General features: G+C 49.4%; 1 protein-coding gene across 1 annotated transcript in view; it reads left to right on the top strand.

The window, feature by feature from the left end:
- Positions 1-19292, top strand: part of LOC135535731 (E3 ubiquitin-protein ligase ZNF598-like) — a 59237-nt gene extending 39945 nt beyond the window's left edge. The window contains exons 10-12 of the mRNA XM_064962162.1: positions 4951-5119; positions 15900-16044; positions 18169-19292. Of these exons, the coding sequence (XP_064818234.1) occupies positions 4951-5119; positions 15900-16044; positions 18169-18534 (680 nt within the window). The 3' untranslated portion in view covers positions 18535-19292. The remainder of the gene's footprint in view (positions 1-4950; positions 5120-15899; positions 16045-18168) is intronic.
- Positions 19293-19333: the final 41 nt, after the last annotated feature.

Genomic DNA, 19333 nt, shown 5'->3' with positions numbered 1-19333 from the left:
TGAGGGTGTGTTGGTCTATGAGAGGGCGTAACGTCTCAGCAGTGAGGATGTGTTGGTCTATGAGGGCGGCGTAACGTCTCAGCAGCAGTGAGGATGTGTTGGTCCATGAGGGCGTAACGTCTCAGCAGTGAGGTGTGTTGGTCTATGAGGGCGTAACGTCTCAGCAGTGAGGATGTGTTGGTCTATGAGGGCGTAACGTCTCAGCAGTGAGGATGTGTTGGTCTATGATGTGTTGGTCTATGAGGGCGTAACGTCTCAGCAGTGAGGGTGTGTTGGTCTATGAGGGCGTAACGTGTTGGTCTATGAGGGCGTAACGTCTCAGCAGTGAGGATGTGTTGGTCTATGAGGGCGTAACGTGTTGGTCTATGAGGGCGTAACGTGTTGGTCTATGAGGGCGTAACGTCTCAGCAGTGAGGATGTGTTGGTCTATGAGGGCGTAACGTGTTGGTCTATGAGGGCGTAACGTCTCAGCAGTGAGGGTGTGTTGGTCTATGAGGGCGTAACGTCTCAGCAGTGAGGATGTGTTGGTCTATGAGGGCGTAACGTCTCAGCAGTGAGGGTGTGTTGGTCTATGAGGGCGTAACGTCTCAGCAGTGAGGATGTGTTGGTCTATGAGGGCGTAACGTCTCAGCAGTGAGGATGTGTTGGTCTATGAGGGCGTAACGTCTCAGCGGTGCGGATGTGTTGGTCTATGAGGGCGTAACGTGTTGGTCTATGAGTGCGTAACGTGTTGGTCTATGAGGGCGTAACGTCTCAGCAGTGAGGATGTGTTGGTCTATGAGGGCGTAACGTGTTGGTCTATGAGGGCGTAATGTGTTGGTCTATGAGGGCGTAACGTCTCAGCAGTGAGGATGTGTTGGTCTATGAGGGCGTAACGTGTTGGTCTATGAGGGTGTAACGTCTCAGCAGTGAGGTTGTGTTGGTCTATGAGGGCGTAACGTCTCATCAGTGAGGATGTGTTGGTCTATGAGGGCGTAACGTCTCAGCAGTGAGGATGTGTTGGTCTATGAGAGCGTAACGTCTCAGCAGTGAGGATGTGTTGGTCTATGAGGGCGTAACGTCTCAGCAGTGAGGATGTGTTGGTCTATGAGGGCGTAACGTCTCAGCAGTGAGGATGTGTTGGTCTATGAGGGCGTAACGTCTCAGCAGTGAGGATGTGTTGGTCTATGAGGGCGTAATGTGTTGGTCTATGAGGGCGTAACGTCTCAGCAGTGAGGATGTGTTGGTCTATGAGGGCGTAACGTGTTGGTCTATGAGGGCGTAACGTCTCAGCAGTGAGGGTGTGTTGGTCTATGAGGGCGTAACGTCTCAGCAGTGAGGATGTGTTGGTCTATGAGGGCGTAATGTGTTGGTCTATGAGGGCGTAATGTGTTGGTCTATGAGGGCGTAACGTCTCAGCAGTGAGGATGTGTTGGTCTATGAGGGCGTAACGTGTTGGTCTATGAGGGCGTAACGTCTCAGCAGTGAGGGTGTGTTGGTCTATGAGGGCGTAACGTCTCAGCAGTGAGGGTGTGTTGGTCTATGAGGGCGTAACATGTTGGTCTATGAGGGCGTAACGTCTCAGCAGTGAGGGTGTGTTGGTCTATGAGGGCGTAACGTCTCAGCAGTGAGGGTGTGTTGGTCTATGAGGGCGTAACGTCTCAGCAGTGAGGATGTGTTGGTCTATGAGGGCGTAACGTCTCAGCAGTGAGGATGTGTTGGTCTATGAGGGCGTAACGTCTCAGCAGTGAGGATGTGTTGGTCTATGAGGGCGTAACGTCTCAGCAGTGAGGATGTGTTGGTCTATGAGGGCGTAACGTGTTGGTCTATGAGGGCGTAACGTCTCAGCAGTGAGGGTGTGTTGGTCTATGAGGGCGTAACGTCTCAGCAGTGAGGGTGTGTTGGTCTATGAGGGCGTAACGTCTCAGCAGTGAGGATGTGTTGGTCTATGAGGGCGTAACGTCTCAGCAGTGAGGATGTGTTGGTCTATGAGGGCGTAACGTCTCAGCAGTGAGGATGTGTTGGTCTATGAGGGCGTAACGTCTCAGCAGTGAGGGTGTGTTGGTCTATGAGGGCGTAACGTGTTGGTCTATGAGGGCGTAACGTCTCAGCAGTGAGGATGTGTTGGTCTATGAGGGCGTAACGTGTTGGTCTATGAGGGCGTAACGTGTTGGTCTATGAGGGCGTAACGTCTCAGCAGTGAGGGTGTGTTGGTCTATGAGGGCGTAACGTCTCAGCAGTGAGGATGTGTTGGTCTATGAGGGCGTAACGTGTTGGTCTATGAGGGCGTAACGTGTTGGTCTATGAGGGCGTAACGTCTCAGCAGTGAGGATGTGTTGGTCTATGAGGGCGTAACGTCTCAGCAGTGAGGGTGTGTTGGTCTATGAGGGCGTAACGTCTCAGCAGTGAGGATGTGTTGGTCTATGAGGGCGTAACGTCTCAGCAGTGAGGATGTGTCGGTCTATGAGGGCGTAACGTCTCAGCGGTGAGGATGTGTTGGTCTATGAGGGCGTAACGTCTCAGCGGTGAGGATGTGTTGGTCTATGAGGGCGTAACGTCTCAGCAGTGAGGATGTGTTGGTCTATGAGGGCGTAACGTCTCAGCAGTGAGGATGTGTTGGTCTATGAGGGCGTAACGTGTTGGTCTATGAGGGCGTAACGTCTCAGCAGTGAGGGTGTGTTGGTCTATGAGGGCGTAACGTCTCAGCAGTGAGGGTGTGTTGGTCTATGAGGGCGTAACGTCTCAGCAGTGAGGATGTGTTGGTCTATGAGGGCGTAACGTCTCAGCAGTGAGGATGTGTTGGTCTATGAGGGCGTAACGTGTTGGTCTATGAGGGCGTAACGTGTTGGTCTATGAGGGCGTAACGTCTCAGCAGTGAGGGTGTGTTGGTCTATGAGGGCGTAACGTCTCAGCAGTGAGGATGTGTTGGTCTATGAGGGCGTAACGTGTTGGTCTATGAGGGCGTAACGTGTTGGTCTATGAGGGCGTAACGTGTTGGTCTATGAGGGCGTAACGTCTCAGCAGTGAGGATGTGTTGGTCTATGAGGGCGTAACGTTTCAGCAGTGAGGGTGTGTTGGTCTATGAGGGCGTAACGTCTCAGCAGTGAGGATGTGTTGGTCTATGAGGGCGTAACGTCTCAGCAGTGAGGATGTGTCGGTCTATGAGGGCGTAACGTCTCAGCGGTGAGGATGTGTTGGTCTATGAGGGCGTAACGTCTCAGCGGTGAGGATGTGTTGGTCTATGAGGGCGTAACGTCTCAGCAGTGAGGATGTGTTGGTCTATGAGGGCGTAACGTGTTGGTCTATGAGGGCGTAACGTGTTGGTCTATGAGGGCGTAACGTCTCAGCAGTGAGGATGTGTTGGTCTATGAGGGCGTAACATCTCAGCAGTGAGGATGTGTTGGTCTATGAGGGCGTAACGTCTCAGCAGTGAGGATGTGTTGGTCTATGAGGGCGTAACGTCTCAGCAGTGAGGGTGTGTTGGTCTATGAGGGCATAACGTCTCAGCAGTGAGGATGTGTTGGTCTATGAGGGCGTAACGTCTCAGCAGTGAGGATGTGTTGGTCTATGAGAGCGTAACGTCTCAGCAGTGAGGATGTGTTGGTCTATGAGGGCGTAACGTGTTGGTCTATGAGGGCGTAACGTCTCAGCAGTGAGGGTGTGTTGGTCTATGAGGGCGTAACGTCTCAGCAGTGAGGGTGTGTTGGTCTATGAGGGCGTAACGTCTCAGCAGTGAGGGTGTGTTGGTCTATGAGGGCGTAACGTCTCAGCAGTGAGGGTGTGTTGGTCTATGAGGGCGTAACGTCTCAGCAGTGAGGGTGTGTTGGTCTATGAGGGCGTAACGTCTCAGCAGTGAGGGTGTGTTGGTCTATGAGGGCGTAACGTCTCAGCAGTGAGGATGTGTTGGTCTATGAGGGCGTAACGTCTCAGCAGTGAGGATGTGTTGGTCTATGAGGGCGTAACGTCTCAGCAGTGAGGATGTGTTGGTCTATGAGGGCGTAACGTCTCAGCAGTGAGGATGTGTTGGTCTATGAGGGCGTAACGTCTCAGCAGTGAGGATGTGTTGGTCTATGAGGGCGTAACGTCTCAGCAGTGAGGGTGTGTTGGTCTATGAGGGCGTAACGTCTCAGCAGTGAGGGTGTGTTGGTCTATGAGGGCGTAACGTCTCAGCAGTGAGGGTGTGTTGGTCTATGAGGGCGTAACGTCTCAGCAGTGAGGGTGTGTTGGTCTATGAGGGCGTAACGTCTCAGCAGTGAGGGTGTGTTGGTCTATGAGGGCGTAACGTCTCAGCAGTGAGGGTGTGTTGGTCTATGAGGGCGTAACGTCTCAGCAGTGAGGGTGTGTTGGTCTATGTGGGCGTAACGTCTCAGCAGTGAGGGTGTGTTGGTCTATGAGGGCGTAACGTCTCAGCAGTGAGGGTGTGTTGGTCTATGAGGGCGTAACGTCTCAGCAGTGAGGATGTGTTGGTCTATGAGGGCGTAACGTCTCAGCAGTGAGGGTGTGTTGGTCTATGAGGGCGTAACGTGTTGGTCTATGAGGGCGTAACGTCTCAGCAGTGAGGATGTGTTGGTCTATGAGGGCGTAACGTCTCAGCAGTGAGGATGTGTTGGTCTATGAGGTACATTAGTCTTTGAAGTTGGAACTTGTCCATTATTTTGCAATGGATGTTTCTTAGACTTGCTGTCAATGATAATGACAGATCTTTAACATACTTTTCCATGTGAATTTAGTTGTGACCAAAGTTCCAAATTGCAGCTTTAAGTTGGGGTAATGGATTATAGTAACAGTGATAATGTAGTGATGTTGACCATGTTGTCTCCTCCAGGCTTTAAGTTGGGGTTATGGATGATAGTAACAGTGATAATGTAGTGATGCTGACCATGTTGTCTCCTCCAGGCTTTAAGTTGTGGTTATGGATGATAGTAACAGTGATAATGTAGTGATCTTGACCATGCTGTTTGTCTCCTCCAGGCTTTAAAAGTTCCTTCGTCCTGAAGAGTTCTGCCCCCCCCAGAAACCTGTCCCCCCCTCCCCCCGACCAGGGCAGCGCCACCCCTCCCAGTAAGCCCCCCCCAGGGTTTACCGGCATCCCCCTCAACAGCAACGTGGTGGAGCCTGCCCCCCCTGCATCCAGCCCTCGGTGAGACAGACAGACCAGACATCACATCACCTTTACAGACCAGACATCACCTTTACAGACCAGACATCACATCACCTTTACAGACCAGACATCACCTTTACAGACCAGACATCACATCACCTTTACAGACCAGACATCACCTTTACAGACCAGACATCACCTTTACAGACCAACCATCACATCACCTTTACAGACCAACCATCACATCACCTTTACAGACCAACCATCACATCACCTTTACAGACCAGACATCACATCACCTTTACAGACCAGACATCACCTTTACAGACCAGACATCACCTTTACAGACCAGACATCACATCACCTTTACAGACCAACCATCACATCACCTTTACAGACCAACCATCACATCACCTTTACAGACCAGACATCACCTTTACAGACCAACCATCACATCACCTTTACAGACCAGACATCACCTTTACAGACCAGACATCACCTTTACAGACCAGACATCACCTTTACAGACCAGACATCACCTTTACAGACCAGACATCACCTTTACAGACCAGACATCACATCACCTTTACAGACCAACCATCACATCACCTTTACAGGCCAGACATCACATCACCTTTACAGACCAGACATCACCTTTACAGACCAGACATCACCTTTACAGACCAGACATCACCTTTACAGACCAGACATCACCTTTACAGACCAGACATCACCTTTACAGACCAGACATCACATCACCTTTACAGACCAACCATCACATCACCTTTACAGGCCAGACATCACATCACCTTTACAGACCAACCATCACATCACCTTTACAGACCAGACATCACCTTTACAGACCAGACATCACATCACCTTTACAGACCAGACATCACCTTTACAGGCGGCCAGACCAGACATCACCTTTACAGACCAGACATCACCTTTACAGACCAACCATCACATCGCCTTTACAGACCAGACATCGCCTTTACAGGCCAGACATCACATCGCCTTTACAGACCATACATCACCTTTACAGACCAGACATCACCTTTACAGACCAGACATCACATCACCTTTACAGACCAACCATCACATCGCCTTTACAGACCAACCATCACATCACCTTTACAGACCAGACATCACCTTTACAGACCAGACATCACATCACCTTTACAGACCAGACATCACCTTTACAGGCCAGACATCACATCACCTTTACAGGCCAGACATCACCTTTACAGACCAGACATCACATCACCTTTACAGACCAGACATCACCTTTACAGGCCAGACATCACATCACCTTTACAGACCAGACATCACCTTTACAGACCAACCATCACATCACCTTTACAGACCAGACATCACCTTTACAGACCAACCATCACATCACCTTTACAGACCAACCATCACATCACCTTTACAGACCAGACATCACCTTTACAGGCCAGACATCACATCACCTTTACAGACCAGACATCACATCACCTTTACAGACCAACCATCACATCACCTTTACAGGCCAGACATCACCTTTACAGACCAGACATCACCTTTACAGACCAGACATCACATCACCTTTACAGACCAACCATCACATCACCTTTACAGGCCAGACATCACCTTTACAGACCAGACATCACCTTTACAGACCAACCATCACATCACCTTTACAGACCAGACATCACCTTTACAGGCCAGACATCACCTTTACAGGCCAGACATCACCTTTACAGACCAGACATCACCTTTACAGGCCAGACATCACCTTTACAGGCCAGACATCACCTTTACAGGCCAGACATCACCTTTACAGACCAGACATCACCTTTACAGACCAACCATCACATCACCTTTACAGACCAACCATCACATCACCTTTACAGGCCAGACATCACCTTTACAGACCAGACATCACCTTTACAGACCAGACATCACCTTTACAGGCCAGACATTACCTTTACAGACCAGACATCACATCACCTTTACAGACCAGACATCACCTTTACAGACCAGACATCACATCACCTTTACAGACCAGACATCACCTTTACAGACCAGACATCACATCACCTTTGCAGACCAGACATCACCTTTACAGGCCAGACATTACCTTTACAGACCAGACATCACCTTTACAGGCCAGACATCACATCACCTTTACAGACCAGACATCACCTTTACAGACCAACCATCACATCACCTTTACAGACCAACCATCACATCACCTTTACAGACCAGACATCACCTTTACAGACCAGACATCACATCACCTTTACAGACCAGACATCACCTTTACAGACCAGACATCACATCACCTTTGCAGACCAGACATCACCTTTACAGGCCAGACATTACCTTTACAGACCAGACATCACCTTTACAGGCCAGACATCACATCACCTTTACAGACCAGACATCACCTTTACAGACCAACCATCACATCACCTTTACAGACCAACCATCACATCACCTTTACAGGCCAGACATCACATCACCTTTACAGACCAGACATCACCTTTACAGACCAGACATCACCTTTACAGACCAGACATCACCTTTACAGACCAGACATCACCTTTACAGACCAACCATCACATCACCTTTACAGACCAGACATCACCTTTACAGACCAGACATCACATCACCTTTACAGACCAACCATCACATCACCTTTACAGGCCAGACATCACCTTTACAGACCAGACATCACATCACCTTTACAGGCCAGACATCACCTTTACAGGCCAGACATCACCTTTACAGGCCAGACATCACCTTTACAGGCGGCCAGACATCACCTTTACAGACCAGACATCACATCACCTTTACAGACCAACCATCACATCACCTTTACAGACCAACCATCACCTTTACAGACCAACCATCACATCACCTTTACAGACCAGACATCACCTTTACAGACAAGACATCACCTTTACAGGCGGCCAGACATCACCTTTACAGACCAACCATCACATCACCTTTACAGACCAGACATCACCTTTACAGGCGGCCAGACCAGACATCACCTTTACAGGCGGACAGACATGACATCACCTTTACAGGCGGCCAGACATGACATCACCTTTACAGGCGGCCAGACATGACATCACCTTTACAGGCGGCCAGACATGACATCACCTTTACAGACCAACCATCACATCGACAGACGAGACACAGACCACTACATCACCTTTACAGACCAGACATCACCTTTACAGACCAGACATCACCTTTACAGACCAGACATCACCTTTACAGGCCAGACATCACATCACCTTTACAGACCAACCATCACATCACCTTTACAGACCAGACATCACCTTTACAGACCAGACATCACCTTTACAGGCGGCCAGACCAGACATCACCTTTACAGGCGGCCAGACCAGACATCACCTTTACAGGCGGACAGACATGACATCACCTTTACAGGCGGACAGACATGACATCACCTTTACAGGCGGCCAGACATCACCTTTACAGGCCAACCATCACATCGACAGACGAGACACTGACCACTACATCACCTTTACAGGCGAGACACAGACCACTACATCACCTTTACAGACGAGACACAGACCACTACATCACCTTTACAGACGAGACACAGACCACTACATCACCTTTACAGACGAGACACAGACCACTACATCACCTTTACAGACCAGACACTGACCACTACACCACCTTTACAGACGAGACACTGACCACTACATCACCTTTACAGACGAGACACAGACCACTACATCACCTTTACAGACGAGACACAGACCACTACATCACCTTTACAGGCGAGACACAGACCACTACATCACCTTTACAGACGAGACACATACCACTACATCACCTTTACAGACGAGACACAGACCACTACATCACCTTTACAGACGAGACACAGACCACTACATCACCTTTACAGACGAGACACAGACCACTACATCACCTTTACAGACGAGACACAGACCACTACATCACCTTTACAGACCAGACACAGACCACTACATCACCTTTACAGACCACTACATCACCTTTACAGACGAGACACAGACCACTACATCACCTTTACAGACGAGACACAGACCACTACATCACCTTTACAGGCGAGACACAGACCACTACATCACCTTTACAGGCGAGACACATACCACTACATCACCTTTACAGACGAGACACAGACCACTACATCACCTTTACAGACGAGACACAGACCACTACATCACCTTTACAGACGAGACACAGACCACTACATCACCTTTACAGACGAGACACAGACCACTACATCACCTTTACAGACGAGACACAGACCACTACATCACCTTTACAGACCAGACACAGACCACTACATCACCTTTACAGACCACTACATCACCTTTACAGACGAGACACAGACCACTACATCACCTTTACAGACGAGACACAGACCACTACATCACCTTTACAGACGAGACACAGACCACTACATCACCTTTACAGACGAGACACAGACCACTACATCACCTTTACAGACGAGACACAGACCACTACATCACCTTTACAGACGAGACACAGACCACTACATCACCTTTACAGACGAGACACAGACCACTACATCACCTTTACAGACGAGACACAGACCACTACATCACCTTTACAGACACAGACCACTACATCACCTTTACAGACACAGACCACTACATCACCTTTACAGACACAGACCACTACATCACCTTTACAGACCACTACATCACCTTTACAGACGAGACACAGACCACTACATCACCTTTACAGACTAGACACTGACCACTACATCACCTTTACAGACGAGACACAGACCACTACATCACCTTTACAGACGAGACACAGACCACTACATCACCTTTACAGACTAGACACTGACCACTACATCACCTTTACAGACGAGACACAGACCACTACATCACCTTTACAGACGAGACACAGACCACTACATCACCTTTACAGACGAGACACAGACCACTACATCACCTTTACAGACGAGACACAGACCACTACATCACCTTTACAGACGAGACACAGACCACTACATCACCTTTACAGACGAGACACAGACCACTACATCACCTTTACAGACGAGACACAGACCACTACATCACCTTTACAGACGAGACACAGACCACTACATCACCTTTACAGACGAGACACAGACCACTACATCACCTTTACAGACGAGACACAGACCACTACATCACCTTTACAGACGAGACACAGACCACTACATCACCTTTACAGACGAGACACAGACCACTACATCACCTTTACAGACGAGACACAGACCACTACATCACCTTTACAGACGAGACACAGACCACTACATCACCTTTACAGACGAGACACAGACCACTACATCACCTTTACAGACGAGACACAGACCACTACATCACCTTTACAGACGAGACACAGACCACTACATCACCTTTACAGACGAGACACAGACCACTACATCACCTTTACAGACGAGACACAGACCACTACATCACCTTTACAGACGAGACACAGACCACTACATCACCTTTACAGACGAGACACAGACCACTACATCACCTTTACAGACGAGACACAGACCACTGCATCACCTTTACAGACACAGACCACTGCATCACCTTTACAGACCACTACATCACCTTTACAGACGAGACACAGACCACTACATCACCTTTACAGACGAGACACAGACCACTACATCACCTTTACAGACGAGACACAGACCACTACATCACCTTTACAGACGAGACACTGACCACTACATCACCTTTACAGACGAGACACTGACCACTACATCACCTTTACAGACGAGACACAGACCACTACATCACCTTTACAGACGAGACACTGACCACTACATCACCTTTACAGACTAGACACTGACCACTACATCACCTTTACAGACGAGACACTGACCACTACATCACCTTTACAGACGAGACACAGACCACTACATCACCTTTACAGACGAGACACAGACCACTGCATCACCTTTACAGACACAGACCACTGCATCACCTTTACAGACACAGACCACTACATCACCTTTACAGACCACTACATCACCTTTACAGACGAGACACAGACCACTACATCACCTTTACAGACGAGACACAGACCACTACATCACCTTTACAGACGAGACACAGACCACTACATCACCTTTACAGACGAGACACAGACCACTACATCACCTTTACAGACGAGACACTGACCACTACATCACCTTTACAGACGAGACACTGACCACTACATCACCTTTACAGACGAGACACAGACCACTACATCACCTTTACAGACTAGACACAGACCACTACATCACCTTTACAGACCAGACACAGACCACTACATCACCTTTACAGACGAGACACTGACCACTACATCACCTTTACAGACGAGACACAGACCACTACATCACCTTTACAGACGAGACACAGACCACTACATCACCTTTACAGACCAGACACAGACCACTACATCACCTTTACAGACTAGACACTGACCACTACATCACCTTTACAGACGAGACACTGACCACTACATCACCTTTACAGACGAGACACAGACCACTACATCACCTTTACAGACGAGACACTGACCACTACATCACCTTTACAGACGAGACACAGACCACTACATCACCTTTACAGACGAGACACAGACCACTACATCACCTTTACAGACCACTACATCACCTTTACAGACGAGACACAGACCACTACATCACCTTTACAGACGAGACACTGACCACTACATCACCTTTACAGACGAGACACAGACCACTACATCACCTTTACAGACGAGACACTGACCACTACATCACCTTTACAGACGAGACACAGACCACTACATCACCTTTACAGACGAGACACAGACCACTACATCACCTTTACAGACGAGACACAGACCACTACATCACCTTTACAGACGAGACACAGACCACTACATCACCTTTACAGACTAGACACAGACCACTACATCACCTTTACAGACGAGACACAGACCACTACATCACCTTTACAGACGAGACACTGACCACTACATCACCTTTACAGACGAGACACAGACCACTACATCACCTTTACAGACGAGACACAGACCACTACATCACCTTTACAGACGAGACACAGACCACTACATCACCTTTACAGACTAGACACAGACCACTACATCACCTTTACAGACGAGACACAGACCACTACATCACCTTTACAGACGAGACACAGACCACTACATCACCTTTACAGACGAGACACAGACCACTACATCACCTTTACAGACGAGACACAGACCACTACATCACCTTTACAGACGAGACACAGACCACTACATCACCTTTACAGACTAGACACAGACCACTACATCACCTTTACAGACGAGACACTGACCACTACATCACCTTTACAGACGAGACACTGACCACTACATCACCTTTACAGACGAGACACTGACCACTACATCACCTTTACAGACGAGACACAGACCAATACATCACCTTTACAGACGAGACACAGACCAATACATCACCTTTACAGACGAGACACAGACCACTACATCACCTTTACAGACGAGACAGACCACTACATCACCTTTACAGACCAGACACTGACCACTACATCACCTTTACAGACGAGACACAGACCACTACATCACCTTTACAGACCAGACACAGACCACTACATCACCTTTACAGACGAGACACAGACCACTACATCACCTTTACAGACGAGACACAGACCACTACATCACCTTTACAGACTATACACAGACCACTACATCACCTTTACAGACATCACCTTTACAGACTAGACACAGACCACTACATCACCTTTACAGACTAGACATCACAACACCTTTACAGACGAGACACAGACCACTACATCACCTTTATAGACTAGACACAGACCACTATACAGACTAGACACTGACCACTACATCACCTTTACAGACGAGACACAGACCACTACATCACCTTTACAGACGAGACACTGACCACTACATCACCTTTACAGACGAGACACAGACCAATACATCACCTTTACAGACGAGACACAGACCACTACATCACCTTTACAGACTAGACACTGACCACTACATCACCTTTACAGACGAGACACAGACCACTACATCACCTTTACAGACGAGACACAGACCACTACATCACCTTTACAGACTAGACACAGACCACTACATCACCTTTACAGACGAGACACAGACCACTACATCACCTTTACAGACGAGACACAGACCACTACATCACCTTTACAGACGAGACACAGACCACTACATCACCTTTACAGACGAGACACAGACCACTACATCACCTTTACAGACGAGACACAGACCACTACATCACCTTTACAGACGAGACACAGACCACTACATCACCTTTACAGACGAGACACAGACCACTACATCACCTTTACAGACGAGACACAGACCACTACATCACCTTTACAGACGAGACACAGACCACTACATCACCTTTACAGGCGACACAGACCACTACATCACCTTTACAGACGAGACACAGACCACTACATCACCTTTACAGACGAGACACAGACCACTACATCACCTTTACAGACGAGACACAGACCACTACATCACCTTTACAGACTAGACACAGACCACTACATCACCTTTACAGACTAGACACAGACCACTACATCACCTTTACAGACGAGACACAGACCACTACATCACCTTTACAGGAGACACAGACCACTACATCACCTTTACAGACGAGACACAGACCACTACATCACCTTTACAGACGAGACACAGACCACTACATCACCTTTACAGACGAGACACAGACCACTACATCACCTTTACAGACGAGACACAGACCACTACATCACCTTTACAGACGAGACACAGACCACTACATCACCTTTACAGACGAGACACAGACCACTACATCACCTTTACAGACGAGACACAGACCACTACATCACCTTTACAGACGAGACACAGACCACTACATCACCTTTACAGGCGAGACACAGACCACTACATCACCTTTACAGGCGACACAGACCACTACATCACCTTTACAGACGAGACACAGACCACTACATCACCTTTACAGACGAGACACAGACCACTACATCACCTTTACAGACGAGACACAGACCACTACATCACCTTTACAGACTAGACACTGACCACTACATCACCTTTACAGACTAGACACAGACCACTACATCACCTTTACAGACGAGACACAGACCACTACATCACCTTTACAGACCAGACACAGACCACTACATCACCTTTACAGACTAGACACAGACCACTACATCACCTTTACAGACGAGACACAGACCACTACATCACCTTTACAGGCGGCCAGACATGACATCACCTTTACAGACTAGACACAGACCACTACATCACCTTTACATTTACAGACTAGACACAGACCACTACATCACCTTTACAGACGAGACACAGACCACTACATCACCTTTACAGACCAGACACAGACCACTACATCACCTTTACAGACTAGACACAGACCACTACATCACCTTTACAGACGAGACACAGACCACTACATCACCTTTACAGGCGACACAGACCACTACATCACCTTTACAGACGAGACACAGACCACTACATCACCTTTACAGACGAGACACAGACCACTACATCACCTTTACAGACGAGACACAGACCACTACATCACCTTTACAGACGAGACACAGACCACTACATCACCTTTACAGACCAGACACAGACCACTACATCACCTTTACAGACGAGACACTGACCACTACATCACCTTTACAGACGAGACACAGACCACTACATCACCTTTACAGACTAGACACAGACCACTACATCACCTTTACAGACGAGACACAGACCACTACATCACCTTTACAGACTAGACACAGACCACTACATCACCTTTACATTTACAGACTAGACACAGACCACTACATCACCTTTACAGACGAGACACAGACCACTACATCACCTTTACAGACCAGACACAGACCACTACATCACCTTTACAGACTAGACACAGACCACTACATCACCTTTACAGACGAGACACAGACCACTACATCACCTTTACAGGCGACACAGACCACTACATCACCTTTACAGACGAGACACAGACCACTACATCACCTTTACAGACGAGACACAGACCACTACATCACCTTTACAGACGAGACACAGACCACTACATCACCTTTACAGACGAGACACAGACCACTACATCACCTTTACAGACCAGACACAGACCACTACATCACCTTTACAGACGAGACACTGACCACTACATCACCTTTACAGACCAGACACAGACCACTACATCACCTTTACAGACGAGACACAGACCACTACATCACCTTTACAGACCACTACATCACCTTTACAGACCACTACATCACCTTTACAGACGAGACACAGACCACTACATCACCTTTACAGACGAGACACAGACCACTACATCACCTTTACAGACTAGACACAGACCACTACATCACCTTTACAGACGAGACACAGACCACTACATCACCTTTACAGACGAGAAACAGACCACTACATCACCTTTACAGACTAGACACTGACCACTACATCACCTTTACAGACGAGACACAGACCACTACATCACCTTTACAGACGAGACACAGACCACTACATCACCTTTACAGACGAGACACAGACCACTACATCACCTTTACAGACCAGACAGGCCACCACCTTTACAGACACAACAACACATATTTGATTCAAACTGTGTGTTCTAAATGACTCCATATGGGGGGGGGTGTGTGTACAGTTCTCCCCAGTCCCCGGGGGTGTACCTGGCTCCAGAGAACTTCCAGCAGAGGAACATGGAACTGATCCAGTCCATTAAGAACCTCCTGCAGAACGACCAGTCACGATTCAACCAGTTCAAGGATTACTCTGGACAGTTTAGACAGGTAAGCCCTGACTCCTGACCCCCCCTAGCCCTGACCCCTGACCTTAACCCCCCTAGCCCTGACTCCTGACCTTAACCCCCCTAGCCCTGACTCCTGACCCCCCCTAGCCCTGACCCCTGACCTTGACCCCCCCTAGCCCTGACCCCTGACCTTAACCCCCTAGCCCTGACTCCTGACCTTAACCCCCCTAGCCCTGACTCCTGAACCCCCTAGCCCTGACCCCTGACCTTGACCCCCTAGCCCTGACCCCTGACCTTAACCCCCTAGCCCTGACCCCTGACCTTAACCCCGCTAGCCCTGACTCCTGACCTTAACCCCCCTAACCCTGACTCCTGACCCCCCTTAGCCCTGACTCCTGACCCCCTAACCCTGACTCCTAACCTTAACCCCCTAATCCTGACTCCTGACCTTAACCCCCTAATCCTGACTCCTGACCTTAACCCCCTAATCCTGACTCCTGACCTTAACCCCCCTAATCCTGACTCCTGACCTTAACCCCCTAATCCTGACTCCTGACCTTAACCCCCTAATCCTGACTCCTGACCTTAGCCCCCTAATCCTGACTCCTGACCTTAACCCCCTAATCCTGACTCCTGACCTTAACCCCCTAATCCTGACCTTAACCCCCTAATTCTGACTCCTGACCTTAACCCCCCTACTCCTGACCTTAACCCCCCTACTCCTGACCTTAACCCCCCTACTCCTGACCTTAACCCCCCTACTCCTGACCTTAACCCCCCTACTCCTGACCTTAACCCCCCTACTCCTGACCTTAACCCCCTAATCCTGACCTTAACCCCCCTAATTCTGACTCCTGACCTTAACCCCCCTACTCCTGACCTTAACCCCCCTACTCCTGACCTTAACCCCCTACTCCTGACCTTAACCCCCTACTCCTGACCTTAACCCCCCTACTCCTGACCTTAACCCCCCTACTCCTGACCTTAACCCCCTAATCCTGACCTTAACCCCCTAATCCTGACTCCTGACCCTGACTCCTAACCTTAACCCCTAACCCTGACTCCTAACCCTGACTCCTAACCCTGACTCCTAACCTTAACCCCCTAACCTTGACTCCTAACCCTAACCCTAACCTTAACCCCCCTAACCCTGACTCCTAACCTTAACCCCCCTAACCCTGACTCCTGACCTTAACCCCCCTAACCCTGACTCCTAACCTTAACCCTGACTCCTAACCCTGACTCCTAACCCTGACTCCTAACCCTGACTCTTTACCTTAACCCCCCCTAACCCTGACTCCTAACCTTAACCCTGACTCCTAACCCTGACTCCTAACCCTGACTCTTTACCTTAACCCCCCCTAACCCTGACTCTTTACCTTAACCCCCTAACCCTGACTCCTAACCTTAACCCCCCTAACCCTGACTCCTGACCTTAAACCCCTAACCCTGACTCCTAACCCTGACTCCTAACCCTGACTCCTAACCCTGACTCCTAAACTTAACTCCTAAACTTAACCCTGACTCCTAAACTTAACCCCCTAACCCTGACTCCTAAACTTAACCCCCTAACCCTGACTCCTAAACTTAACCCCCTAACCCTGACTCCTAACCCTGACTCCTAAACTTAACTCCTAAACTTAACCCTGACTCCTAAACTTAACCCCTAACCCTGACTCCTAAACTTAACCCCTAACCCTGACTCCTAACCTTAACCCCCCTAACCCTGACTCCTGACCTTAACCCCCTAACCCTGACTCCTGACCTTAACGCCCCTAACCCTGACTCCTCACCTTAACCCCCCTTAACCCTAAGACCAGCAGGCTAATGTTCCTATAGACTCAGTAAGACCAGCAGGCTAATGTTCCTATAGACTCAGTAAGACCAGCAGGCTAATGTTCCTATAGACTCAGTAAGACCAGCAGGCTAATGTTCCTATAGACTCAGTAAGACCAGCAGGCTAATGTTCCTATAGACTCAGTAAGACCAGCAGGCTAATGTTCCTATAGACCCAGTAAGACCAGCAGGCTAGTCTATTTGTATTGGTATGAAACTGTTTATAAAAGTATTTAAATGTGTTCTGCATTTACACGTGTACGTGACACAGCAGCAGCATGTTGCCATGGGGACAGTGACGTCGGTAACATCTCTCTCTCTCTAACAGGGTCTGATGTCAGCTGTGCTGTACCACCAGAGCTGTAGGACTCTGTTAGGGGACAACTTTGGCGGCGTCTTCAATGAGCTGCTGGTGCTACTTCCTGACACGAGGAAACAGCAGGAGCTGCTGACGGCCCACGCAGACGACCGGGCCATGGAAAGACGGGGAGGGGGCGGGACCAGGAAGAACAGGAAGAGTGCCTGGCAGACCCCCTCCAGCGCCATCTCTAATGCAGCCGCGCTGGACTGCCAGGTATGCCCCACCTGCTGCCAAGTGCTGGACCCTAAAGACTTCAACTCCCATAAGACCTTGCACCTGGGGGACAACGAGGACTTCCCCTCCCTGCAGGACATCAGCCGCATCATCAGCTAGCCCTGGCCTGGGACAGACATGCGCACTGCCCAATCACAGCCCTGCCTGTTGCCATTCAGGAGGAGCCTGTTTCCATGGTGACCATGGCCAGAGAGGACGTTGGGTAGTGTATTTGATGGCGAGGCTGGGGCCAGCAGGAGGTTGAACTGAATTCTGGTTGCCAGATGTTGACCTGATTCCCGGTGTGATTCCGGCTGGACCTGGACCCAGCCTGGCGACCCGAACCTGGAGGGCCCTACAAGTACCACATGTTGTGTATTAATAAGAAGAATGGTTCTATATATTTGATTTTTCTCCACCCTCTCTTCTGATCACATTTCCATGATGTTGATAAAGTGTAGAAGGAGTGACGCGTTGGTTCTTTGATCAGGTTTGATGACTGAGGAGAGTTTATTAAGTCGAACCCTCTGCTACTCCCTCGGGGAGACAGTCGGACCCTCTGCTACTCCCTCGGAGACAGTCGGACCCTCTGCTACTCCCTCGGGGAGACAGTCGGACCCTCTGCTACTCCCTCGGGGAGACAGTCGGACCCTCTGCTACTCCCTCGGGGAGACAGTCGGACCCTCTGCTACTCCCTCGGGGAGACAGTCGGACCCTCTGCTACTCCCTCGGAGACAGTCGGACCCTCTGCTACTCCTCGGGGAGACAGTCGGACCCTCTGCTACTCCCTCGGGGAGACAGTCGGACCCTCTGCTACTCCCTCGGGGAGACAGTCGGACCCTCTGCTACTCCCTCGGGGAGACAGTCGGACCCTCTGCTACTCCTCGGGGAGACAGTCGGACCCTCTGCTACTCCCTCG

The sequence above is a fragment of the Oncorhynchus masou genome, unplaced genomic scaffold (genome assembly GCF_036934945.1).
Source record: "Oncorhynchus masou masou isolate Uvic2021 unplaced genomic scaffold, UVic_Omas_1.1 unplaced_scaffold_506, whole genome shotgun sequence".
NCBI classification, from domain to species: domain Eukaryota; kingdom Metazoa; phylum Chordata; class Actinopteri; order Salmoniformes; family Salmonidae; genus Oncorhynchus; species Oncorhynchus masou.
The sequence above is the reverse complement of the archived record's forward strand: the minus strand, read 5'-3'. Positions and strand labels throughout refer to the sequence as shown.